The sequence below is a fragment of the Coregonus lavaretus genome (genome assembly GCF_964263955.1).
Source record: "Coregonus lavaretus genome assembly, chromosome: 22".
In the NCBI taxonomy this organism is placed as follows: domain Eukaryota; kingdom Metazoa; phylum Chordata; class Actinopteri; order Salmoniformes; family Salmonidae; genus Coregonus; species Coregonus lavaretus.
This window is the reverse complement of record NC_140009.1, coordinates 42,244,052-42,270,831: the sequence shown is the minus strand read 5'-3', so window position 1 is coordinate 42,270,831 and position 26,780 is coordinate 42,244,052. Positions and strand designations below refer to the sequence as shown.

At 42.6% G+C, this 26,780-nt stretch overlaps 2 protein-coding genes across 6 annotated transcripts in view; both read left to right on the top strand.

Annotated features, from left to right (window-relative positions):
* Positions 1 to 10,191, top strand: part of LOC311149766 (agrin-like) — a 403,861-nt gene extending 393,670 nt beyond the window's left edge. For all 4 annotated transcript variants that reach the window (XM_084186990.1, XM_084186988.1, XM_084186991.1 and 1 more), the window contains 3 exons: positions 5,078 to 5,302; positions 6,176 to 6,279; positions 7,577 to 10,191. In XM_084186990.1, coding sequence (XP_084043116.1) covers positions 5,078 to 5,302; positions 6,176 to 6,279; positions 7,577 to 7,746 — 499 coding nt within the window. In that variant the 3' untranslated portion in view covers positions 7,747 to 10,191. The remainder of the gene's footprint in view (positions 1 to 5,077; positions 5,303 to 6,175; positions 6,280 to 7,576) is intronic.
* Positions 10,192 to 16,011: 5,820 nt separating this feature from the next.
* LOC311149767 (tyrosine-protein phosphatase non-receptor type 11-like) overlaps positions 16,012 to 26,780 on the top strand; it is an 80,631-nt gene continuing 69,862 nt past the window's right edge. For both annotated transcript variants that reach the window (XM_084186993.1, XM_084186992.1), the window contains exon 1: positions 16,012 to 16,105. In XM_084186993.1, the coding sequence (XP_084043119.1) occupies positions 16,092 to 16,105 (14 nt within the window). In that variant the 5' untranslated portion in view covers positions 16,012 to 16,091. The remainder of the gene's footprint in view (positions 16,106 to 26,780) is intronic.

Sequence of the window (26,780 nt, the reverse complement as noted above, 5' to 3'; positions counted from 1 at the left end):
CGCTTAACATCATGGGAAAATCAAATGAAATCAGCCAAGACCTCAGAAAAAAATGGTAGACCTCCACAAATCTGGTTCATCCTTGGGAGCAATTTCCAAACGCCCGAAGGTACCACGTTCATCTGTACAAACAATAGTACGCAAGTATAAACACCATGGGACCACACAGCCGTCATACCGCTCAGGAAGGAGACGCGTTCTGTCTCCTAGAGATTAACGTAATTTGGTGCAAAAAGTACAAATCAATCCCAGAACAACAGCAAAGGACCTTGTGAAGATGCTGGAGGAAACGGGTACAAAAGTATCTATATCCACAGTAGAACGAGTCCTATATCGACATAACCTGAAAGGCCGCTCAGCAAGGAAGAAGCCACTGCTCCAAAACCACCATAAAAAAGCCAGACTACGGTTTGCAACTGCACATGGGGACAAAGATTGTACTTTTTGGAGAAATGTCCTCTGGTCTGATGAAACAAAAATAAAACTGTTTGGCCATAATGACCATCGTTATGTTTGGAGGAAAAAGGGGGTTGCTTGCAAGCCGAAGAACACCATCCCAACCGTGAAGCACGGGGGTGGCAGCATCATGCTGTGGGGGTGCTTTGCTGCAGTAGGGACTGGTGCACTTCACAAAATAGATGGCATCATAAGGAAGGAAAATTATGTGGATATATTGAAGCAACATCTCAAGACATCAGTTAGGAAGTTAAAGCTTGGTCGCAATGGGTCTTCCAAATGGACAATGACCCCAAGCATACTTCCAAAGTTGTGGCAAAATGTTTCAAGGACAACAAAGTCAAGGTATTGGAGTGGCCATCACAAAGCCCTGACCTCAATCCTATAGGAAATGTGTGGGCAGAACTGAAAAAACGTGTGCGAGCAAGGAGGCCTACAAACCTGACTCAGTTACACCAGCTCTGTCAGGGGGAATGGGCCAAAAGTCACCCAACTTATTGTGGGAAGCTTGTGGAAGGCTACCCGAAACATTTGACCCAAGTTAAACAATTTAAAGGCAATGCTACCAAATACTAATTGAGTGTATGTAAACTTCTGACCCACTGGGAATATGATTAAATAAATAAAAGATGAAATAAATCATTCTCTCTATTATTATTCTGACATTTCACATTCTTAAAATAAAGTGATGATCCTAACTGACCTAAGACAGGGATTTTTTACTAGGATTAAATGTCAGGAATTGTGAAAAACGGAGTTTAAATGTATTTGGCGAAGGTGTATGTAAACTTCCGGCTTCAACTTTACGTCAATGTTATTCTCAGAGGCAACCCGGAACATGTCCCAGTCCATGTGATCAAAACAGTCTTGAAGCATGGATTTTGATTGGTCAGGCCAGCATTGAATAAAATACTGTCATAATCTGATTTGCCGAAGGGAGGTCGGGGGAGGGCCTTGTAGCCATCCCGGAAGGGAGAGTAACAATGGTCGAGAGTTTTTGAATCGCGAGTACTGCAGGCAATGTGTTGATAGAACTTCGTTAGCATTTTCCTCAGATTTGCTTTATTGAAGTCCCCAGCTAAAATAAATGTCCCCCAGGATATGCAGTTTCCACTTTGCACAAGGTCCAGTGTAGTTTCTTGAGAGCTGTCATGGTATCGGCTTGAGGTGGAATATACACGGCTGTGACGATAACCGAAGAAAATTCTCTAAGGAGGTAATGCGGTCGGCATTTGATTGTGAGGTATTCTAGGTCGGGTGAACAAAAGGACTTGAGTTCCTGTACATTCCCACAATCACACCATGAGTAGTTAATCATGAAACATACACCTCCGCCTTTCTTCTTCCCGGAGAGCTCTTTATTCCTATTAGCATAATGTACTGAAAACCCAGCTGGCTGTATGGACGGGGACAGTATATCCGGAGAGAGCCATGATTCCGTGATCACAGTAACGGCTCCAGACCAAAACTCATAATGTGTTCTATTTCCTATGTTCATACTACCTAGAATGTAGTAATGCAGGGTTCTTCAATTCCGGTCCTGGAGGGCCGAAACACCTCTGTTTTTCATCCTCCTTCTAATCAGGGGCTAATTCAGACCTGGGACACCAGGTGAGTGCAATTAACTACCAGGTAGAAATAAAAAACAGAAGTGTTTCGGCCCTCCAGGACCGGAATTGAAGAACCCTGTAGTAATGCATTGGGTAGTATGCTAGTATGGACCATGGAAGGTGGCTAGCCATGCTTTCCTATCTCTCAAGCAACAACTTACTCTGTTCAACATCTCCTTGATCACTGAGGCTCTTGTCTATGCCGGACGATGCTGTACAATACGTCACCCTGTAAGGTTCCTCGCGGGTCCTCCTTCTGCCTCCCTTCTTCCGCTTATTGCATGCCCTTCCATTCTCTCCCCTGCTCCCTTAAAGTCCTGAGTCACTGGAGAACCCGTCGGAACAGAGGTGAGTGTCCCCGAGACTGTTGCCAGCGCTGTCCATCCAATCGCTAGCATGCTGCCTCCCCATCCATCCGTACCACACCCCGTCATAACCACCCGAAAGTCGCAGCCTAACTTCTCCCTACTCAAGGGTCAGAAAGTACCCCATAGAAACAGTATTGGAGAGCCACACTTCAATACTCTGGGCCCATTTAGAGAAGTATTATAGGGCCACACTACTCTGTACACTGGGCCCCATAGAGAAATTATTGGAGGGCCAAATTTCTCTATATACTGGGCCACGTATAGAGACAGTATTATAGGGCTCCACTTAGTTATTTGTTTATCTGGATCCCCATAAGCTGTTGTAATCACACCCAGGGTCTATTAAGACAGCATAGCTCAGTCCCCAATCATCTCCAGCACTAGCAGCCAAAAGAACCATCCAGCCTTGCAATCTCTATGCAATGTTCTCCATACAAGCTTAGCAATGTTCTGTTTACTACTCCCACCTAGAGGCAATGGGGTGTACAGCACTTTTTTGTACACAAAGAAGATAACACAAATCCATAATATGGATCTATTAATTATTAATACAAATCCAGTAAGTAAGCCCCAAAGTAAGACAACTTGGTTGCATTTTAAATAATGTACACTGCCTTGTTTCACATACTATTCTTAATTCAATTCAATTCAAACTGTGTCCCTTCGTGGAAATGTATTATGCAGCCAGGAGTCCAAGACATAATAACACTAGTCAGTATAGTATAAATACAGTATAGTATATCCTTAGTCTAATGACCTTGACCTTATTATTCCTGAAAATCCATCCTGTTGAGGATTTATTGAACCTCATACCCAGGCTGTTGCGTACAGGAGTCTGGTGCATAGCACTATGGCTTTGTCTAAAATGGCACCCTATTTCCTATATATTGGGGCCCGCATAAGTCTCTGTTCAAAGTAGTGCACTTTATAGGGAATAGGGTGCAATTTCAGACACCGCTTATGATTTATTTGGGGCAAGTATTGTATGTGTTTTTCTACTGACCGTTTGTGTCCAAAGGATTTCTATGACACTAAATTCATTAGTCACTCATTAGCATTTGTGCTTCAGTGAATTGAATTGGTGTGCTTTGGAAATCTCAAATCCAAACGTAGTTGCAGTGTAGAAAGAGACACATCCAATTCAACTTAGCACTCCTTCCTCTCTGCTGGGTCGAATACTGAACATGCGTCAACTTCGGTTAGCCATACCTGAACAGAAACTAAATTAAAAGCCTTCAAATAATTATTCAGTTTAAACAATCAGTTCAATATCTTCACCACCGTTAGTTAATTTATTTAAAGTGGACCGATTTATACGTAGTCAACTGTCATTTTCTCTTTTCTCCTCTCCTCCTGTCCTTTGTGTGTAACCCCCTGTGCTCCCATGAGATTCTGTCTGTTTGCTGTGCTGACTCGTGTCGTATACGTATCATGTCTGTCTCGTGTGATCTGTGTTGTGTTGTGTTCTGTGTTGTCTGCTCTCTGTTCACTGTGTGCTTTGCCTGTGTTTGTGATTTTTTTTTAAATGTATGATCCTTTTGAAAACTATGAAAGTAGTTGAACCTTGTCGACTTCACAGTACATTACAGTGATACCGATTGGTGACACACACACACACACACACACAAACACATACACCAAAACAAAGGTATGATTCTCTTGATATCCATCTCTTGAGGGGAACAGTGGAGAACAAAGGAGCTATTGTTTAAAAATAGCATCCCTTCAGGAGTGTTTGTGTTTGAGGTCTGTACCAAATGGAGCTGTGTGCGAGTGCGTGTGTCCGCGTTTGCGTGTGTGTGCATGTGTGCGTACATGGATGTGTGCCTGGGTGTACGTATGCCTTTGGGTGTGGGGGGGCATGCATGAATGTGTGTGTGTGCATGAACGTGTTCACGCATGTGTGTGAGCGTGTGCAAACCACCACACCAGCTCCAGTAAGGCTCTGAGCAGCAGCCCCACTCTCCCAGAGCAGAGACAGCAGTGACAGTGACATGCAGTGCTCCCCATTCGAAGGCCCAGGATGTCCCAGAGTCTCCACCCCTCTCCCCGCCACCCCTCTCCCCAGCTCCCTGACTCCCCCGTAGCACTGGCAGTCCAGAGACTGAGATCAAACAGCACATCAGACAGCTTGCTACGAACCCCCCAGCCTCCTGCCCCAGTCCCCCGCCTCAACCACCACCACCTAACAGGAAGAACAGAGTTGAGCTACTGCACAGTAAGCCCAGGAGAGAGAGAGCGAGAGAGAGATACACAGGATGGAGTGGAGACATCATTGCTGTCTTTACGTAATCTTCCTTCCACTGTCGTCTTCTCTGCCTCATAAGCAGCGCTGGCTGAAAGGACCTGAGAGGTTTCTCACCATGACCCTCTCAAGTGCTTTCAGATCAGTTGTCATGAAGGAAGCTAGACAAGGAATTAGGAAGCAAGTGAAGTGTATTGGGGCACAGCCATCACTGGCCACAATTTAGAATGCAGCCCGTCACTATCAACCTTGAATCACTTCTCTGGGGTTCATACGTACAAGCAACACAGCCAGTATGCAAACGTGGACTACTTCACAGTTCACAATCACCTCACTTCCTCTGCACTTCACTAACATAAGTCATTCTAACTTTCCTCCTTCCTCCCCCTGCCCTGCAGTGAGAAGTCCCTGCTGGTGAACAAATTTGAGCTGAGCATCAAGACGGAGGCAACACAGGGCCTGGTGCTGTGGAGCGGTAAGGGCGTGGAGCGCTCGGACTATATCGCCCTGGCCATTGTGGATGGCCGCGTGCAGATGACCTATGACCTGGGCTCCAAGCCTGTGGTGCTTCGCTCGACGGTGCGCGTCGACACTAACCGTTGGATCCGCATCAAGGCTAGCAGGTAAGGCGACGGCTAACGTGACCTTGAACAGGAGCAGTCCACCTACAGCGTAGGATAGCCTGTATTTGTGATATTTTTTTCCTGTGTAAATCCTAACTTCAACTTGACTAACTTTGACTTAGTTAGGTTAGGATTTACCCCTAACTGAATATTTATATTAGTGATAATTTTGTGATAGAAAATGACCAAACAATGGAAAGGAAGTCCTGAAATGTTAAACATAATGTTCAGCATACAGAGTGTGTGGTTTTCATATTTGCCTTCAATTTCAGTCCGCTTGTAAGCAAATCGATAAAATAGTTTTGGGTTATCTTTCATGCCAAAGCATTTAAATGTGGGGTTATGAGTGTTATATCTCATGCTTTAAACCCGCATCATCCTACGACATAAGTTCTTACTTACCACATAGTGAAGACTTGATTCATTTAAATCCATGGAGGTTGGTCTCTGTCATTTTGGCTCAGTGGGATTGACAACGATGCCTCCAACAGACTGTTGGGTGACTGGCTGCATCTGAAATCGCACCCTATTCCCTATATAATGCATTACTTTTGTCCGCGGCTCATACAGGCTCTGATCAAAAGTAGTGCAAGTAATAGGGAATAGGGTGCCATTTCGGACGCACCCACTCTCTCCCCCTTCGCTCAATCAACTGCTTAGCACATAGTCATCAGAGCAGTGAAGACTTGATTTCTCTACGTTTTTACTACAAGCCAGTTGAAGTGAAATTGACGATGATGTACCAGAAAGTCTGTAAACAACTCCCTCTTTCTCTCCCTATCTCCCCCTTCTCCCTCTACCTTCCCCCTTTCTCTTTCTCTCCCCTCTTTCTCCCTCCCCTCCCTCCCCCCCTTCCTCCTCGCCCTCTCTCAGAGCACTTAGGGACGGCTCTCTCCAGGTGGGTAACGAGGCAGCGGTCACGGGATCGTCGCCCCTGGCAGCCACTCAGCTGGACACAGACGGAGCTCTCTGGTTGGGTAGGTAGACTAATGAGCTCGCAACAGGTCTTATGGTTTACACACAGTGAGACACACACACACAGATGTACAAACATACACACACACACAAACACAGATGGAGACACATGCAGACACACGATAGACAGACAGACAAGTCCTCCATATATCAATCGGTCAGACACTAAAATGCTGTTTTTAGAAACAGCAAGTGAGGAAACCTCTGATAGTGTAAAGGACAACACATAGGGTTAACCTGAAATCTGACTCACATAGTACATTTCCAGCTGTAACGATGGTAGAAGTGTGCCAGAAATGAGGAATGCACTCACTCTGCATTGCAATTGCTGGCATGAAAATAATTGGTCAGAAATGTAAGATGACTGTCTGGAAAAAGTGTCCAACTCTATTCAGGTATTGATTTGAGAAATGAAAGGCTATTTGACTAAACTCAAAAGTTTTCTGCTCTCTGGAATTTGAAATGACCAAAGTCTGCCTATTATCTTTTAAAGTTCCATTTGACATGAACTTCGCTCAGAGAAATTGCTTTTGAAGGAGTGCACGCGGATAGATAGAACATTCTGGGGAAATGGCACTGGTAGAAAAAAATTACCTTCAAATGCATGTGGTCGTGCAAGGTGTTGGGAAGGTGTGTGGGGGGGTTTGAGCTAGAAGAACCAGCAGTTAGAAGGACACATGACACACACACACGATCTCTCTCTTTCTCACACAACTCGGCGCAGCAGATTAAACAAGGACAAAAGCAGGAGAGAGGGAAAGAGATATAGACAAAGAGGGTGTGAAAGTGTTTGATAGAGAATGAGAGACAGAAAACGAGAGAGAAAGAGTAATACAGGTGAAATATCAGAAGACTGGCTCCCCTTTGAGCGAAGGAGAGAGGTGATTTCCAGTGACTGTACTGCTAGAGCAGGCCTCCAGAGAGGACCACCTGTTTGATGTGCTGTTCTTTCCTGTTCACCAGAGCTACATGTCTCTTCCTCTTCATCTACTGCCAGTGTCAACATCACACAGTACTTTACAGCAGTTAGTTACCCTTTGTGGCAGGACACAGGCTGCTTTGTGGGAGATGCAAGGATGTGACCTCTATATGTGGGTGTGTGGTGGTGCGTGTGTATGTGCATGCATTTGTTGTGTGTCTGTCCATGCACCTCAGACACTGAGTTCTAAACCGCCCTCTTTCTCTCCCCCCTCTTTCTCTCCCCCTCTCTTTCTCTCCCCCTCTCTTTCTCTCCCCCTCTCTTTCTCTCCCCCTCTCTTTCTCTCCCCCCTCTTTCTCTCCCCCTCTCTTTCTCTCCAGGTGGCTTGGAGGAGTTGGCGGTGGCCCGCAGGCTGCCTAAGGCCTACAGCACGGGCTTTGTAGGCTGTGTAAAGGACGTGGTGGTGGACGGCATGGAGCTCCACCTGGTGGAGGACGCCCTCAACAGCCCCAAAATATTACACTGTTCCGCCGCTGCGGCCCAGAAATAGCCTGGCTAAACCACTCCCTTCATAAACGACATGTCTACTGCTGTAATTAAGTTCTATTTTTGTATAATTTTCATCGCTTTTTATATTGGAAAAAAATAATACATTGTTTTAATTTGTTTTATTTTGTTTTTATATACTGTATTTTTGTTATTTTTTTATCTACGCCTCCCGTTCGTTCATTATCCCCCTCCTGAAAGGCCAGTGTAAATACCGTATGTATATGCGTACATTTGTGTTGCATCGCAAGACAAGCGAAAGTTGTATTAATTGTATTTGTTATTTTAAAACAAACGTGATCAAAACCTCCCTATCGCTCATTACTTGAACACTGGTGACCCACATTGGTGCTGTCTATTATTGCCTTGTCTTGGTGTCATATCAAACACTACCACCCAACACAGCCTATAGACATAACCCTAACTATACATACAAACATTCCCCTGCGAGGCAAATGCAGTAGAGACATACTGCAGTTACCTGGGTCATGTTCATTAGAGCACACTGTTACAAAACGTTTGACAACATTTTTCAACGAAAACAAGCCTGTCTTATTGGTGTCTAATGAACACAACCCTGGTATCATAGAACCCTCTGCTTGCCCCTGATAGGACACAAGGGTATTCCATATCAGTAAATCTGTTAAGAATGAGTTTCGGAAACCGCTTGATCAAAATCTTCAAACTCCTCATACAGCGCAAATGCTCTCAGTTGGCTCTGAATCAATGACTGAGTCTCATTTTTGAAATGCCTCGCTATTCGCTTACCCCCCAGAGCCGAACAAATACAAAAGTGCCCTGCATTCCAGAACAACTTTCATATCATAATTCCAAAACATCCATCAATCAAGAAATGTAAATAATAATTTACATAAATACATGTAATAAATATAGAGTATAGAAATACCTGAGACTGTGAATATGTAAGATTGGTTCTCTTCTCATGTATTGTGAATTCTATTTTACAATCAGTAAAGCTAACAATGATCACTAGTTGCATGCAGTTTCTGCTGTGTTGATTTTGTTTTGTTTTAGTTTCTCTGGATCTTTTCATTTTCTGAGGCAAACGTGTCATTTTACTCTCACCTGATTTCACTGAGCAAGAATAACTATTTCATTTGGCGGGGTCCGTATTTGAGAATGGTGCAAAATAACACGTTTTTACCACAACTGGCCTGATGGAGGAGCTGTAAGATAGGGCTAAATAGAGGCCAGACCTAGAGGAAGAGGAGAAATGGGACCCTTAAATGCTCAGTCATGGAATGTTCAGTCATCAATGAAATTCTTCAATCTTTCAAACTTCAGAGTAAAAATTGTTCTCAAATTGAAATGAAAACTGGTTTATACTCTCGCGTTAAAATAGTGGTCCATCTGTTGCTGTTGGAAAGGGGATAATGTGATAAGTTGGGACATAGGGCAGCAAAATGAAAGAAAAAAAATTGCGAACATAATTGCAAATGAAATAAACATACTAATACATGGGTTTGTATTGTCAAGATTAATTCTGTAACGTCCAAAAACTGCAATGACTGACATAAACCCACTCTGTTTTGATATATAAGATACTTGCCAATATTATAAGGCAAAACAAATTATTTTTCTTGGTTGAGTATCAATTCCCCCCCCCCCCCCCCCCGAAACAAAAGAGGCAATTTTGTACAGCACTGCAATTTGTACGTGTAAATTTAGCATTGTGTAAAACTGTAGCGGTTATGTTTTTAGTATTATACACTGGAACCAAGTCTGACTTGTCTGTTCACACACTAATTATGTTCCTATGTCAATTGCGAAGGAAAGGGGAGGGGGAGAGCATTGAAGCTTTTGAGTGAAATCAAGGACTAGTGTCCAAAGCTAAGACCAGGAACCGTGTGTGCGTGTGTACGGTCTACACCACATAATTTCCAGGTTGTATTACTGTTGAATTTGACCTATTCCAGTAGTTGTGCATGAACAATGGGTTCCTGTGTTAATGAAACTCAGAAGTGACACTGGCTCAAGCGTAAGACGGGCACAATCTAATGTTGGGGTGGTTGAAACAGTCTTTGAATTGCCTTAAAACAGGTCACTAGCCCACCGGTTGACAAAGTCGTTGTCCATACTGTTCTGTGCTCTTATTTTAGCCAGCATACTAGCCTCATCATCCCCATCGTGTAAATTAATACATAATAATTATATGAATAATAATGCTCATACAAATCATCGGAGGGCCTAAAAAATGGCGGCCTCTGGCTTTTACAGAAGTTATACTATTTACTGTTTGAATCTATTTTCTATTCCTTATTTATGTCTTCATGTGGATTCCCCCATCGACTGGCCTCTAAACTACTGTTTGATCGAGACGCTCCTGAAGGGCAGTGCACCGAGTAAGAGTGGCATGACCTGACCATTACTAACTTTAATACCTTTGTCTTGTGTTCCTACCACCATGAAATAAAGTGTCAAACAAACAGACCTGACTCTGTCACCTGTATCCGTGGAATTCATCTCCTTCCGTCAAAACAACATAAGGATTGCTTAACGCCTTCATAAGCAATGCATAACGGCATTATAAGCACTACCTAAACATTGATCGACGCTTACTGTACACAGTATGTCAATAACAACATGTATTTTACTCATGCTTATTCAAGTGTTAATGATTCTTAACAAACCTTATGTAGTTTACTCTTGGATGGTTGAATTATGTAAATGTTGAGTTGTCTGTGCAGAATGAACTGCGGCCTTTACAATTCAAACCATAGTTGATTAAGTACTTGTGTACACATTCCAACATACGAGTATCTCCACAGATAACCATGGGTTCAGAACTAATGTAAAGTTGGAATGTCAATATGTGCTTGGGTTAAGAAAATTACAGGCAGGCAGCAATGCCATTCTCATTATTATTCTGAGTTCAACTCAAATGAGCTTTTGGACTGGCATCTGAGTGCAAAGCCTCCAGCCAGCCAGCCGGTGCTAAGCACATTTCAAGATTTGTTATTTATAAACACGCCAGGGAATACAGTTTTAAATTATTATTTTTACAAAGGTCAAAGGGGATTTATGAATTATGCAACAATGCCGGGCCTTCAGTAGATATCCTGAGCAGCAGAGGAGAGGCGGCTAGCCTGGAGATGTGTGGGGGGGGGAAAGCAATTTCATCCATGAGCCTTTCTCATGACATAACTGCAAAAATAAAAACTCACTGGGTTTGATTTCTGCGGTCCAATGTGAAGTAATGATGAAATTATCTGAGCTCGGATGAGAGGGCTCTTTTCTCTTTGGGAGGGGGTTTCTAGCTAGGCCCTGGTCAGCTGCAATAAAGGCTCTATTTTTCTGGCTGTAACAAGGACCTAGCTGTCCTGCTATCAGACTGTGAGTCCCCTTTGTTTATTTTCCTGGGACGTTATTTTGGACCAGAGGACTCTTGAGTCTCAGGGTGAAAAGATCAGCCTGGAACCAATCACATCGGGACAGAGAGCAAGAGGGGACAGGGAGAGAGGGGACACTAGGCAGGGTCTTCTCTTTTTGGTTTTGGCCTGGCTCTATAGGACTGTTCTATGTTGCTGAACACTGAGCTTGAGTCGGTGTACACAGTCACCCCATCCCATGGGCTCTTTTATTGTGTCGACTGCCTACCTAAACCAAACAGTGCATGATTTGAATGGTTCCAGCAACTAGGGTGGATGCTTAACCAGGCCAGCTTAAAGCAGCTTGGTTTGGCTCTGCTCGATTCGGCTCAGTAGTGTAAAAACCTTACGTTTCCTAATTAAATTAGAGTATCCCATCACACCAACTAATGGTCTGGATCTGGATGAACCATTTGTCTGTCTTGTACCTCTCGTTCTCTCCCACCACACACCTTTCGGTCAATGGCAACCTGGATGTCCCATATCAATAAGTCTGCTAATTCCATTGTAGTCTATTTTAGTGGATCTATCAGTTAAACTATGAGTGAAGCACACCAGCACCCCATTTTATGTTTATTCCATGGCCAACCATCCCCCTAGCTACCCCTTATTCCACACTATGCCTTTTATGCCTCATGGTCCCTCAACTTCAGACACGTTGGAACTCTCCATCTTATCTCTATAAACCCACCCTACCTTCACCTATTTTCCCTATGCTGCTTCCTTCACTTGTTATTCTCCTGATTTGATAACATCTAGACTCAGTAACACATTTAAAGGCGCTTACACACAGGCCGCGGTAAATCAAATCAAATTAAACTTTATTTGTCACATGCGCCTGTGATGAGTGTGATAGAAGGAGTCAGTCGCAGGAGGGTAATCACCGAAATCAGAGTTTATTCCGTCATACACAAATAGCGCTGGATAGTGACACACGAAAACAGACACGGGAAACTATCTACCCTGGCAATACACGGTACGGGATACTCCAATAATATACAGGCACAGGGGACATATCTACCCCGGCAATACAAAGTGCGAGTAGCTCCACCGAGCTACACTACTCTCACAAATAACAATCACCCACAAGGACAAGGGGGGCAGAGGGAACACTTATACACAGACTAATGAGGGGATAAGAACCAGGTGTGTGTAATAGACAAGACAAGACAAATGGAATGATGATACATGGAGCGGCAGTGGCTAGTAAGCCGGTGACGACGAACGCCGAAGCCTGCCCGAACAAGGAGGGGAGGCAGCCTCGGCGGAAGTCGTGACAGCGCCGAATACAACAGGTGTAGACCTCACAGTGAAATGCTTACTTACAAGCCCTTAACCAACAATGAAGTTCAAGAAAGAGTTAAGAAAATATTTACCAAATAAACTATTTGATTAATTGTTCAGCACTCTTATGGCTTGGGGGTAGAAGCTGTTAAGAACCCTTTTGGACCTAGACTTGGCGCTCCGGTACCGCTTGCCATGCGGTAGCAGAGGAACAGTCTATGACTTGGGTGACTGGAGTCTTTGACAACTTTTTGGGCCTTCCTCTGACACCGCCTAGTATATAGATCCTGGATGGCAGGAAGCTTGGCCGTGCGCACTACCCTCTTTAGTGCCTTACGGTCAGATGCCGAGCAGTTGCCATACCAGGCGGTGATGCAACCGGTCAGGATGCTCTCAATGGTGCAGCTGTAGAACTTTTTGAGGATCTGGGGACCCATGCCAAATCTTTTCAGTCTCCTGAGGGGGAAAAGGTGTTGTCGTGCCCTCTTCACGACTGTCTTGGTGTGTTTGGACCATGATAGTTCGTTGGTGATGTGGACACCAAGGAACTTGAAACTCTCGACCCGCTCCACTACAGCCCCGTTGATGTTCGGCCCTCCTTTTCTTGTAGTCCACGATTATCTCCTTTGTCTTGCTCACATTGAGGGAGAGGTTGTTGTCCTGGCACCACACTGCCAGGTCTCTGACCTCCTACCTATAGGCTGTCTCATCGTTGTCAGTGATCAGGCCTACCACTGTTGTGTCATCAGCAAACTTAATGATGGTGTTGGAGTCGTGTTTGGCCATGCAGTCGTAGGTGAACAGGGAGTACAGGAGGGGACTAAGCATGCACCCCTGAGGGGCCCCAGTGTTGAGGATCAGCGTGGCAGACGTGTTGTTGCCTACCCTTACCACCTGGGGGCGGCCCGTCAGGAAGTCCAGGATCCAATTGTAGAGGGAGGTGTTTAGTCCCAGGGTCCTTAGTTTAGTGATGAGCTTTGTGGGCACTATGGTGTTGAACGCTGAGCTGTAGTCAACTAACAGCATTCTCACATAGGTGTTACTTTTGTCCAGGTGGGAAAGGGCAGTGTGGAGTGTGATTGAGATTGCAGTCTTCCTGCTTATTTTGGGGTTCAAACTGAATGCAGGGGTAAATGTGCTGTTCACAATTGACAGCAACAACATGGACCTGTTAAATTGACAAGAAGGGTATTGATATAGCTGCGTTTAGGCATGGCTTCCTTGTTTTGAGTCTGTTAAGTATGTTTCTCATTCTGCTGGAGTTAACCTAGTATTTCACATAGGTGTTACTTTTGTCCAGGTGGGAAAGGGCAGTGTGGAGTGTGATTGAGATTGCAGTCTTCCTGCTTATTTTGGGGTTCAAACTGAATGCAGGGGTAAATGTGCTGTTCACAATTGACAGCAACAACATGGACCTGTTAAATTGACAAGAAGGGTATTGATATAGCTGCGTTTAGGCATGGCTTCCTTGTTTTGAGTCTGTTAAGTATGTTTCTCATTCTGCTGGAGTTAACCTAGTATTTTATATTAAACCTACCTTACGCATCCAGTTGTTTCTCCATTTGTAACTCACACACCCAAAATCACAATATGCTGTTTTACATTTTGTGTTATTTGTGCTGGTTTAATTCCTAAAATGGAAAAGCAGAAGAATTTGTTCATTCTCAGATAGTGATAATAGTTAATATGGTGCTCTTCAATGTCCCAGGTTTGTGGCATTGATTAATACTTCAAGTCAGATGTGTTTATGTTATGTACAGTATAAAAGGCATATGTATGCGTTGTTTATTATTTAGATTTCTTTAAAACAATGTAATTTATTGGAGTTCAGGTGTTTGATGTGATTGACTAGGTGAATTCTTGTCAAATAAATATGCTTATTCATTAATGATTATGGATACTGCAATTAGTTAATTTGGCTTTGAATCTGCAACAGAACATGTCAAAAGTTAGTTCTGAATTGCTTTAATATAGCATTGCATTCTGACACTATGAATTGAAATAGATTTCACCTCATTCATATAGTTGGCAGACATTGTAAGGGATTACATTAGACCTCCACTGGCTGAAGGAGAAGAGGATCTGGTAAAATGAGGGTATGTTGCTAATACCGTCTAGGTAGGTAGAGAGCTAGCTAGCTTCTTTGCAAAAAAAAACTAGCCTAGTATTCATGGCACATTGTAAATATCTGACTGCTACTACGATAGTATTCTATACAAGACACAAGACCAAATGCATAAATAAGACCACTTGTAACCACGCCAGCCCAGGACCTCCACACCTGGCTTCTTCACCTGCTGGATCATCTAAGGGGGTGCTGAGGAGTATTTCTGTCAGTAATAAAGCCATTTTGTGGGGGAAAACTCATTCTGATTTTCTGGGCCTGGCTCCACAGTGGATGAGCCTGGCTCCCAAGTGGGTGGGCATATTTAAATTGACTGATTTCCTTATATGAACTGTAACTCAGTAAAATCTTAGAAATTGTTTCATGTTGAGTTTATATTTTTGTTCAGTATATATCAGTGCAAAGCAAATCCATAGATGAGAGAAAGCCCTGTAGCCTCAGACAATTGCATAACCCCATTCCCTGGCAGATTAACCCCTGCTGATAACCACACATCCCGGTGACGTCCATGCAGCTGCAGCCATGGAAGCACTGACTGAGTTGCCTTTCGCTCTGACTGAGGAGCACTCTCTCGCTCTCTTTCTCCGTTTCTACAGTGTCTGTCTCTCCCTGCCTCTCTCTCACCCCTCTGTTTTTCTATTGGCCTCTCTCTTGGTCTCTTCCCCCCTCTTTCCCTTCTCTCTACATCTGTCTATCGTATTTTTTCTCCCTCTGTTTCTGTGCATCTCTCCCTCTCTCCCTCTCTGCAACCTACAGTTTGCGTTCATGCCTAATGGTAAAATGAAGTGGACAGAGGCAGGCAGAAGATTTAAATAGATTTGCCATTATCCTCCTCTGGGAGACAATAGCTGAGCAAAACATTGCATAATGACGTTCATTAATTGCATTGTTGCTATTAATAACACGAAAGGGAGTTCGTGGAGGACTATTTTCTAATCAAGACTTGTGTAATCAGGCATTTCAATACGAAAATTGGCAGCATTTAGCATACAGAATGTTCTTTCAACTAGTTACCTTCTCATGAACTGCACTAATATGATGTGAGGTCCCATGTAGTGATAAGTAGGTAATGATTGAGGTGATATAGAACTGGCTTCAACTTGCTTGCCCTCCACTTTTGGTTTTAAAGGCTATATAATATTGAATTCGATTTTATAATGCAGGCAAATGTTTGATAGGCAATAGGCTAGGCCTATACACGCATGCACCAGACACAAGCGCGCTTCTTCACAGTCTGTTCTTCATTGTTCTGCTATTCCACCTGTAAGCGATCTGACATGAACCAAGTGGATATTATGGACACGGTATAATAGAATAAACTACACACTTCAGTCTTTGTTTTAGCCACACCGACCCGTAGTAGAACGAATATCCCTGACTGTGGGCTTTGGAGGCGGGGTATCCGGCGATATTGTCTTTGGAGTTGAACATTGTTCAACAACCGCCCTCCCCAGTACATGCTCTCAAACAGCGACACCGCGAAGCGGTAAAGGGAAGGCTCGCTTTATTTGACTTTCCCTTCACATTCGAGGACAGCTTTCTAAAACTGCTATGACGTCTCGCAGGTAAGACCGGCTTGATCGAAAACAATGGAACGAATCGGGAATAAGCTTTCACCCATTCTAACAGCGTATCTCGATTTATTCCAGGACATGCCGTGTTGGACTTGCAGGTTGACGTTTTGACCCATTAAAACGCACAAATGGTTGCTTCAATTAGCGGTATTTTTGTTGCTTTGTCGGCATCTTGTATTTGTATGACAAAAGTTATTGACTGTAAATTCAGAGTTACAATAATATTGTCATAGACATTTAGATTATAGGCTATTTTACGCTTGTAAGGCTATGGGACATGGCAAAACTCCTGTGCCGTTGAATATAGATTGATATAAAGCGACAACTGTTCATTTGAAAACCAGGAGGGCCTTATTTGCCATAGCACACAAGTTCTCTCTCTCTCTCTCTCTCTCTCTCTCTCTCTCTCTCTCTCTCTCTCTCTCTCTCTCTCTCTCTCTCTCTCTCTCTCTCTCTCTCTCTCTCTCTCTCTCTCTCTCTCTCTCTCTCTCTCTCTCTCTCTCTGTGCTGTGCAGGAAACCACCAGGTTTGGCTTTTGCAGAATGCAAGCTCTGTATTTGTAGTTGGAATGCAACATACTTATTCAAATCTAGGTTGAATTGAGCTGACTATTTGTTGTATTTTCAAACAATAGAATAGGCCACAAATGAATTACACTTTGGTTTGGTTACATCAGAAATACTTGTTGCATTTTTACCTAAATGTGGTTAAAACCTGTTAGAACAAACATTTAATGATTTGTAAACCTAAAACAAGTAACCCCTATTAACTTATTGGGAGGCTACTGTAGACTAGCTTACATGACTGTCATAGTTGACACAGGTGGTTGTTTTACACAGTATTTCTCTATGATGTTTGAGAAACTTAATTAATTAGTCTTCACATTTTACATTTGATATTATTGTTGAACCATTTGAGCACAGCATACTGTTTGGAATTTACAGATAGGCCTACATTTAAATTATGATGTTTTATATGTTTGTTCAATGAGGTATTTCATTCACTGAAATGGTAACTAGACTTTTTGTAATCTGAACAGGACTTTGGTCAATATTACACATTTACAATTAAGTTATCAACTGAAGTGTGTCCCCTCATATCAGGAGGAGATAAAATAGTTTTAGCTCAGTAAATAAGTAATTTTCAAATGTAGCCTAGTGTCAGTTGCCTCATAAGCAAATACAAAAATAATCAGAATGGGGTTTAGGTAGGCCTATGCTATCCATGATTTGTTTTAGGCAGGCATAACCACATCAAAGTTTCCAAACGGGATGGCCACTGTAGAAGTAAAGCTGTGCGAACAAATTAATGGATGTTAGATAACAACAATGTTGTTTAGCAATGCAGTCCTTGTGAGAACACACAAAGGCATTTATTTCTGTTCCTTGAGAACAAAGTGGTGTAATTCATCCATGTCGCAGTTTGGCAAAAATAACAGCTTTGCATCATTAATACTGGCTGGATGTGGCGTTAGTCTCCTTGCATCAAAAAGGACTTGTTGTGAAATTAGCTAAACATCTTGGCTCGTTCCCCGAGAACGTTCTAACATGTATTTTTAGGTTCTCAGCGAGTTTATGTCAAGCCTTCACTATGGACAAACGATAGCCTACATGTAGTTTCATGCTTGGGAGACATTATGATAATATGACGTTGGATTTAGTTTTTCATGCGTGGCTTCCCCACCAAAGTAATGGTAGGCGAAACACTAGTAGTATTTCATTGGAGTTTGTTGATTAAAGGGTTGTCACGATACCAGTATCACAATACTATGAAACTTTATTTTCCATGGCTAAGAAAGGAAAACACAAAGCAGACCAATCGCTTTAGTCCTTTATAGCTTGGAAAATAAGAACATGTGACTGACATTAGGACTGTTTGTCAATAAATTAAGTGTGCCTTATGTTTTGTTTTAATACCATGATATTTCTGAGTATCACAATGCTGGGATGGTGACAACCTAGTTGGTTAGTGGGTGTTTGTTTCCATCTTTTGTTATCTGTTCTGTTTAGTCTGTGGTTCAGTACTTCCTGCTCCTGTGAGCCACAGGGGAACAGTTTCTGACACATTCATCTGAACAATAGTCTGGGTGCCATCTTGGAAAGACCGTCTGCTTCTGAACTTACTATTTAGCAGTCAAACATTTGAGTCCGTTAGTTTTTACTTCAGATCAACCAATAATTAATAGTTAGCGTGTTCCGCCTTTATTGCCTTTTATCATCAAATGCAAAGTAGTTCATAACTATTAGTGACTATTAGTGACAGTTCAATGAAGGGCATTGTTTTGAGTAAAGCGCATCCAAAACGTTCTAAAATCGGTGCTGAATATAATGCTGCTCCTGAGTGCTTCATTCCCTGCACCAAAATTCACAACATTTCGACAACCGTGTGTGTCCCTCTTCTTTCATCATCCAGTAACACATTACTGGAGGTTGGCTTGTACATTGCCACCATAACACTGTCATAAGCTTGACATAATGCCTATCACAATCGAGTTGTGTGTGTCATACCGATTTCACATCGTTAGCTATAGCAGGAGTTCTCTCATACCTATAACATTTTGCCGGTCCATCCCGGTGCTCTTCAAATAAAGCGGTTCCAAGTTTTCCACTATTGGAAATCTCCTTTGGCTCTTTTGTTTGTGGAACGAGCTTCGTCTTTCACTGAAACTGATTGAAACTGTGGAAAACAGTGAGTCATTCGGGGTCGATAGGCAGTCAGGAAAACAACAGGCCAATGTGGAGATGTAAGATAGCCCTTCCAAAATTTCCAGGAATTCACAATAAGAGCTGTTATGGCCATACTATAATTACCAATGCAATCAAATCCTTTCATCTTCCCTCCGGCTGTGTTTGATTTAAGTTATCACATTTTGATATTTCCAGTAGCTGTTTGATGCATCACCACAGCACTCTCAAATGTATCCGCCAGTTTGTAATTTCGTTAGTTGGTTTGTTCTAGGATATTTTGGGATTTATTACAAATGTGTATTCTGTTATTTGGGATGTTATGGGATTTATGAAATATGTTTCTTCTGTTATTTGTAGCTGTATGATTCATAGACTAATGCATTTTGTTTTCACACAGTCTTGGACTTTCCACATGGGTGCATGTGGAGAAAAAGGCAATAGGGTTAGATTAAAGTTATTGCTACTGGCTAATGACTAACTAATGCCATTTAAAGGGGTAGCTCACAACTCCCAGAAGCAAAGCTTGAAGTATGAAAATTAATGACAAACTTTGATTTGGGGTAAACTATCCCTTTAAATGTGCACATTTCTGGCTTCATAATATTGCACCAATTGAAACTACAATAACATGCATTTTACCTACCAGTTGCTAAAGTCACATTTTGAATAGGATGCAGCTGTCCAAGCTTTATCAGTTTTTCATACCTGCTTTCTTCTAAATTATGACTGATCAACTTGTTGCTTCAACAAATTTGTTCTTAGGTTATCCAAAGCTTGGGAAGTTAGGTTTTTCCAGCATCAAATGAATCAAGATAGCGCAACACTCTCAAAATGGGTTAAATATCTCAGACAATGTATAATGGTCAGGTTATATTAAACCGCCAATGCTACACTCCTTGTCTGGCCACAGTTGAACCTGTAGCTCTCTCTTCAAACTGTGTGCATAGCCTGTGCTCATGCAAGTTAAATGGATTTCCCATTAAGTCTAAAAGCCCTCTTTTCCCCAGATTTTCGATATCATTGCACACAATCAGGCAGAATAGTTAGCCATCCCCTCAAAACAGAGGGGGCTAGTCCATAATATCCTTCAAATGCATACCTTCATGTACGCCTTTCATGTGCAACATGAAAGCGCTAAGTTGGCTGCTAACCACTAGCTGGCTACATAGTGATGTGGGGCATCTAGCCACTGAGGGTGGGTTTGCACTGCATGTAAATACCGCAGGATCATCAGCTGTTCTAAAAATACCAGCAACATGACCAAAATCCACACCCCGGGGCTTGTCTGTGACCGATATAGCCCTAACGGGGCTTTCATGCAGCGTTGGGGGCACTAAGTATATCACCTTTTTGACACCAGGCCTAGCCAGAGCTTTATATAGCCCAGGCTGTATTGAACTTGAGACATTATGTAAGAGGATAGAGAGCCGGCGTGCTGGATGCACGTGGGGCCTCTGTTTCCCCTGTCTGTCTGAGCAAGCTAGCGCTGTGCTCTGTGCTGTGTTCGCCCGCTGAGCTTTTTGACTGTGTTGCTCTCCCTTCCATCTGTCACTCTACATTTTGCTCTTTCCTTCTCTGTGTGCCTTTTTTTATACCAGTCTCTCATTGACAGTTTCACATCAGGTGCATTGAGAAACACTGGTTCTGGCGCAGTGACTCTGGATTTGGCTTTTGTGCTCAAAATTATTCTCTCTCTCTCTCGCTCGGTCTCTCTTTCGGCCAGTGCTCCATGCCTGATACGGGGAATTGAAGGGCCTGGTAGTTGTCAAAGGAAATTCTTGGAAAGCCCTGAGTCATTCCTGCAGTCGTGTTCTGTGAGGATATAAAGAGAGATGAGGATGATATTTGTAGCATGAGGTCACCACAGAAAGGGCATACTTCAGGTATTTTTATACTGCAAATGTTAGGTTTTTTTACCTGTCGAATTCATAGTACAGTAAGTCAAGTGGTCTTAATATGTTGGTGTTAAATATATTCATAAACAAAATGAGAAACAAGGGTCTACATTTTGGTGGCGCACATCTGTTCAAGTTGATCTATTTGCGAAAGTGATTTCTCAGTGAGAGATGTGGCAAGCATGGACACTACCAGTTAATCATTAAACTCTGCACAAAGAAAAAGAGAAAGGACAAACACATTGGCCCCAGACTTACACAATAACCAGCCAATTCAAAGTTTGACAAAAAAAATCCCATTCTGGTGTCCACTCTTACAACATCACATTGGTGTATTGTTTTCTAATTGAATGCCATAGTAACACTTTACCAAAGATATCCAGGTATAATGCTTTGTAACTTGTTATAAGCATGTATGAGCCTTTGTAATGTCTTAGAACAATGCTTATAATATGTTATGTCTCTCTATGTGCCAATGAAAGGCCTTAGAGGAGCCTGCAGGCTTCATGTCTTGAGGGTGTACTTGTTAACCATTAGCGTCTTCATTGCAGACTGAATAGGACTCCTGGGACTGGATCAGGCATAAGCAGGGGGCTTACGAGGGGAAACTCTTAATAAGCTGGCCTGGCCTCATGGTTTCATGTCTGGGCACATGCTGTTAGTGACATGAGCTTTCTGGGGAAAGTCTGCTAGTTTCTTGACTTCAGTGTGACCTATGTACTTAATGTACAGTATCTTCTTTATTTATTGGAGAAGTAAATGGCATAGCTGAACATTGAAAGCTGAGGGTATCTTTATGTTAAAATTTAAAACGGTTGGTTTTGTCCTTGTCATGTTTATCTTTGTTCATCCATGTCTTGGTTGACATGCAGTAGCAATTGCTTATTCCTCTCAAACTTAAATAATAATGTATCTTGCAATGCTCAAAGAGAATGCAAAAGAGAGTACAATCATTGGCATGTGTAATTTAAGGCATTCATCTTGTACTTGTTCTGATTACTTTCTAGATCATTTTGAAATAAAGAGTCTGCATTTGTTTCACTGTTCCCTTTTTCAGATGATAATATAATTTTTGTGATGAAAATGTATTTAATATTGTGTTGCAATGTAATACTTTTTTTTCCATCAGCATCATTAGGAAATGCCAGAACTAAGGTGTTGGACCTAAAATCATGTAGGCCAGCTACAATCGGCTACAGTATCCAATAGTACTGTATGTCCAACATTATCTCCCACATAACAGAAACATAGACTCCAATATGCTACTAGAGAACATACAGAGAGACCTTGCATAGTTTTCTATGTTGTACATCCTTACGATGCTCAGAGGTCAGTAATGTCCTACTGCGCATGTAGACTGGGCCTTTAAATCGGCCTTGCTTTGGGAACTGGCAACCACTGTCCTTCAAGGAAGGAAGGCTGAAGTAGGAGTTGGAGTCTTCGGTTGCCATGGCGATGGTGCCACGTCATGTAAGTCCCCTGAGGGACGGCCTGATAGTCGCTCCGAAGCTGATAGTACGAGACGGGCGCTCCTATCAGGGCCGCTCGCACTCATCCAAATCCCAGATTAAACGCCCCCGCCTCTCTCGCTCCAACTCACAGCGGCAGCACTCCTACAAGTCCCTCCCTTCCCCTCCTTGTGTAACCGTGTAGGGAACTGAACCAGGGGGCACTGACAAGCTCAGATCAGAATGGTGAGGTAGGGGGAAAAACCTTCCTGACATGAAAATGTATTTTCTCCATCCACATTCATTGGGTCTTACCAGTAGGTTGCTGCTGTTGTGTTTCTAATGCAATGCATTAGGTCAAGTTAGTCTCACACTTCAATGGTTGATGTTCATGACTTTGTGTGCATTTTGGAGGATCTGGCTGGAGTGGACTGGGTAGTGCTGGGTGGGTGTGCTTGTTGGCGGACATTTGGTGTTAGGGCTTCCTGAGGGAATTGACCCTGCTGAACTGCTAAGTGTGTGGGGATAAACCTGGGCAGTGTGGTCCCAGGGCAGGGAAGGGAGGGGAGGGAGGGGGGGGGGGGGGGGAATTAGTGCAGTAATTGGTGAGCAGTGTTCCATTGAGGGGTCAGGGGTGGAACAGGGGGTGACCTCCTGTCTGATCTTCATTAGCAGGCAGGCCAGTGTGCATTTGTTTGTTAGTGTGTTTTGTGTTGGGGTGGGGGTTGCAGACTAGACAGACTAGAGCCCAACACAGAAAGTGATATTGACCACTCTCTCTTGTCCTTTGACCTGCAATGGGCACAAAGGTATTTTGCTTGTGTTTAAGTGTCGGCACTTTGTAGGGCGTTTGTTCCATTTTCAAAGCAAACAAAACAAAGCTTTTCGAACATTGTTGCATGTGTTGTGCTACTATGTGATTCACTCCAAAACTGTTGTATAAGCTGTGCAGAAAAGATGCAAGTAATGTTTTGTTGCTGGTTGTTATTATAGAGCAATGGTGAACAGTTTCAGAGACTGCATGGTCTGAGTGGGCTGCCATTGTTTCATCAGATGACAGCATTGCTGGTGTGATTTAAAAAGCTGCTTGTCTGGGATTACTATAGTAACACTTTCTCTTTTCCGATTGGTAGAGAAATGTTTTTTCATGGCCCAGAGAAAAATTATTAAGATTAAGACTAAAGGCTAATTTATACTACGGGTGTGTTCGTAAATTTTATCTGGAGTGCCAGAGTGTGCTCTGGGCGTTCGTAAACTCAGAGCATTGTCAGATTGGCCGTTCGTAAATTCAGAGCGTTTCGCTCTCGGAGCGAACACTGGACACTCTGGCCGAAAAGTAGGGTTGATCGGAGCGTTCTGACCTAACAACATCAGTCAAGCACCCAAGCTAACTGGCTAACGTTGGCTAGCTTTCTAGCTACTTCCAGACACAAATGAGAGAACAGCTCACTCTGACCATTTCACTCGCCCTAGCAGAGCTGGTTAGGCTGTTTTTATGTTATCCAGAGCGTTGGTGACTGCAACTGTGCTGCTGGCAACAATTTAATTACGTTATTTTTGCCAACGTTTACTGACACCGTCCATATTCAACAAGTGCTGAGCGTTCGTAAATTTGTCAGTTATTCTGTCTATCGACAGTTGTCGCAGTGACATCATAAACATTCTAGTTACTTGCTTAGTGGAGTCTTTTGTTTAGACATGTAGCTAGCTAGCTAAACAATGAACCATAATCCCAACTCATAATGTTACTACCCTGCATGAATCTGCAGGTAGCTAACCAACCAGGTTCAATATTAGCTAGCTAACATTAGGCTATAACTAGCAATGCAAATGGCTCTGAGATACGAATAATATTACTACACAGATCATACATGTAACGTTAGCTAGCTAGCAGTACACGTTAACTTGAAATGAAAACGACTTTGACAAAATTAGAAACATGTAATATCTGAAAATGTAGCTAGCTAGACTATCTTACCCATATACATGGATGGACGCTTCTCCCTCTCTGTCACGGATGCTATGCTTGCCCTTAGTTTGAAGATGTAATCCGGAGACAGGTGTTTTATACAACGGCCTTCTATGGGTCCTCTTTCCGACTCCGTTTGCATATTTACAATCAAACGCCAGAATCTCCTTAGCTATCATACTCTAATTCCACTGATTTCAAAACTCGGTCCTCCAGAAAGTGGAGAGCAACACTTATGCAGTTCTAGTTGATATCTTTCAAAAAAGCTGCGTTAGAAAGGATTACCTAGACATACTGACCAGCTCATATTATAGACAGAAGCGTGTTACATGGCAGACCAATCCGAACTCATCTCTCGGCATGTCCAGCCCACTCATTATCTCAGCCAATTTTTTTTAATTTTACCTTTATTTGACTAGGCAAGTCAGTTAAGAACAAATTCTTATTTACAATGACGGCCTACACCGGCCAAACACGGACGACGCTGGGCCAATTGTGCGCCGCCCTATGGGACTCCCAATCATGGCCGGTTGTGATACAGCCTGGAATCGAACCAGGGGGCCTCTAGTAACGCCTCAAGCACTGAGATGCAGTGCCTTAGACCACTGCGCCACTCGGGAGCCAATCATGGCTGGCGGGAAGGTTGCTGTCTTTTTCCATGGCTAAACCAACTAGGCTCGTAATTTAACAATTTTATTCGTATTTACAGATGACATTCAAGTTTGTTATTAAGGCACATGAAAGTTCACATGTTCCAGAAGGCATTTCTGCCAAAAAACATATTTTGATAAATAAATAAAAGTTTACGTTCAAATGGCGCTCCTGTGAAGTAGTGACGCGCGACATACACCTAGTTTGCTGAAACCAGTCACATATGCCAAAAGGCCAAACCACGTTTTAAAAATTAGGCTGATATATAGCCTGTACCAGCCCCATTTCCTCCACCAGCCGGTATAGGCCCGACTGGCCCGTGATTAACCTTCTGCTTCTTCTTCTCACTGAGGTCAATGGTGCATGAAGAACCTCACAGGTTTGAATCCTCAGGGTAAATTTTACAGATCAAGTCGTGTAGTTGAGGGTCATATCATAACTCTTTTGTAACTCATTAACAGCCCTCCTCCACATCACAATTAAGTTGGTCATACTGGTATATAACGCACGCATGAAGGGTCTATGTATGAATTAAATCCAGTCAAAGTAAAGTAAAATCTATTTTCCCATTCATAAAGCATTTATAGCTAAGCACGTCATGGTAATTAACTGTGCAGTTTGCCGCTGATCTGTAACACCAACATTAAAGGTCTATGTATGAATTTTATGCAGTCAATGTACTGTCATTTCTATTGTCCCATTTATAAAGCATTTATAAACATGCCTCACTTATAAAAAAGAATATGGACACAACACAGAATGTTAAAGGAAATATGAACTTTCTATTAAAAAAATGCAGAAGTAACGTTAGCAAGATAGCACAATTGCTGAGGACATTGATGAAGAATACTACTATTTAAATGTTTCAGTTTTACTTTTCTTGAATAGATTGAAGAAAGCATTCAAATTCTATTCCCCATTTCAGACTCATAGCTAGCAATAACTATTTTAGTGAGTAAAATGTAATAACACAGGGTGCTAAAGCTAGCTAGCATTTCCCCCTTATTCACTAATGTAATGTTAGCTTAGCTAGCTAGCTAAGTTAGCTAATGTTAAAGCCTTGCACAATGTCAACACGTTTTACAACATGGTCATTAAACGTTACAAAATCTTAAGAAATATTTAGTTAATGTTTGCTATTTCACTATTTACATTGTACTTTTGTACATTACAAACCTTTTAAAACAGAACAAATTAAGAGACAGATGTGTCTCCTGAGTGGCGCAGTGGTCTAAGGCACTGCATCGCAGTGCTAACTGTGCCACTAGAGATCCTGGTTCGAATCCAGGCTCTGTCGCGACCGGGAGACTCATGGGCGGCGCACAATTGGCCCAGCGTCGTCCAGGGTAGGGGAGGGAATGGCCGGCAGGGATGTAGCTCAGTTGATAGAGCATGGCGTTTGCAACGCCAGGGTTGTGGGTTTGATTCCCACGGGGAGCCAGTATAAAAATGTAATCACTAACTGTAAGTCGCTCTGGATAAGAGCGTCTGCTAAATGACTAAAATGTAGATGGAAACCAGTTGCTTTCGTTTTGACTGCAGACAGACTATTCACACCACTTGACTTTTTCCACAATTGTTGTGGTACAGCCTTAATTTAAAATTGATTCAGTTGAGATTTTGTGTCACTGGCCTACACACAATACTCCATAATGTAAAAGTGGAATTGTGTTTTTTTACATTTTGACTAATTTAATTAACAATGAAAAGCTGAAATGTCTTGAGTCAGTAAGTATTCAACCCATTTGTTATGGCAAGCCTAAATAAGTTCAGGAGAAAAAATGTGCTGAACAAGTCACATAAGTTGCATGGACTCAATCTGTGTGCAATAATCGTGTTTAACATGGTTTTTGTATGACTACCTCATCTCTGTACCCCACACAAACAATTATCTGTAAGGTCCCTCAGTCGAGCAGTGAATTTCAAACACAAATTCAACCACAAAGACTAAAGAGGTTTTCCAATGCCTTGCAAAGAAGGGCAACTATTGGAAGATGGGTAAAACATATTGATATT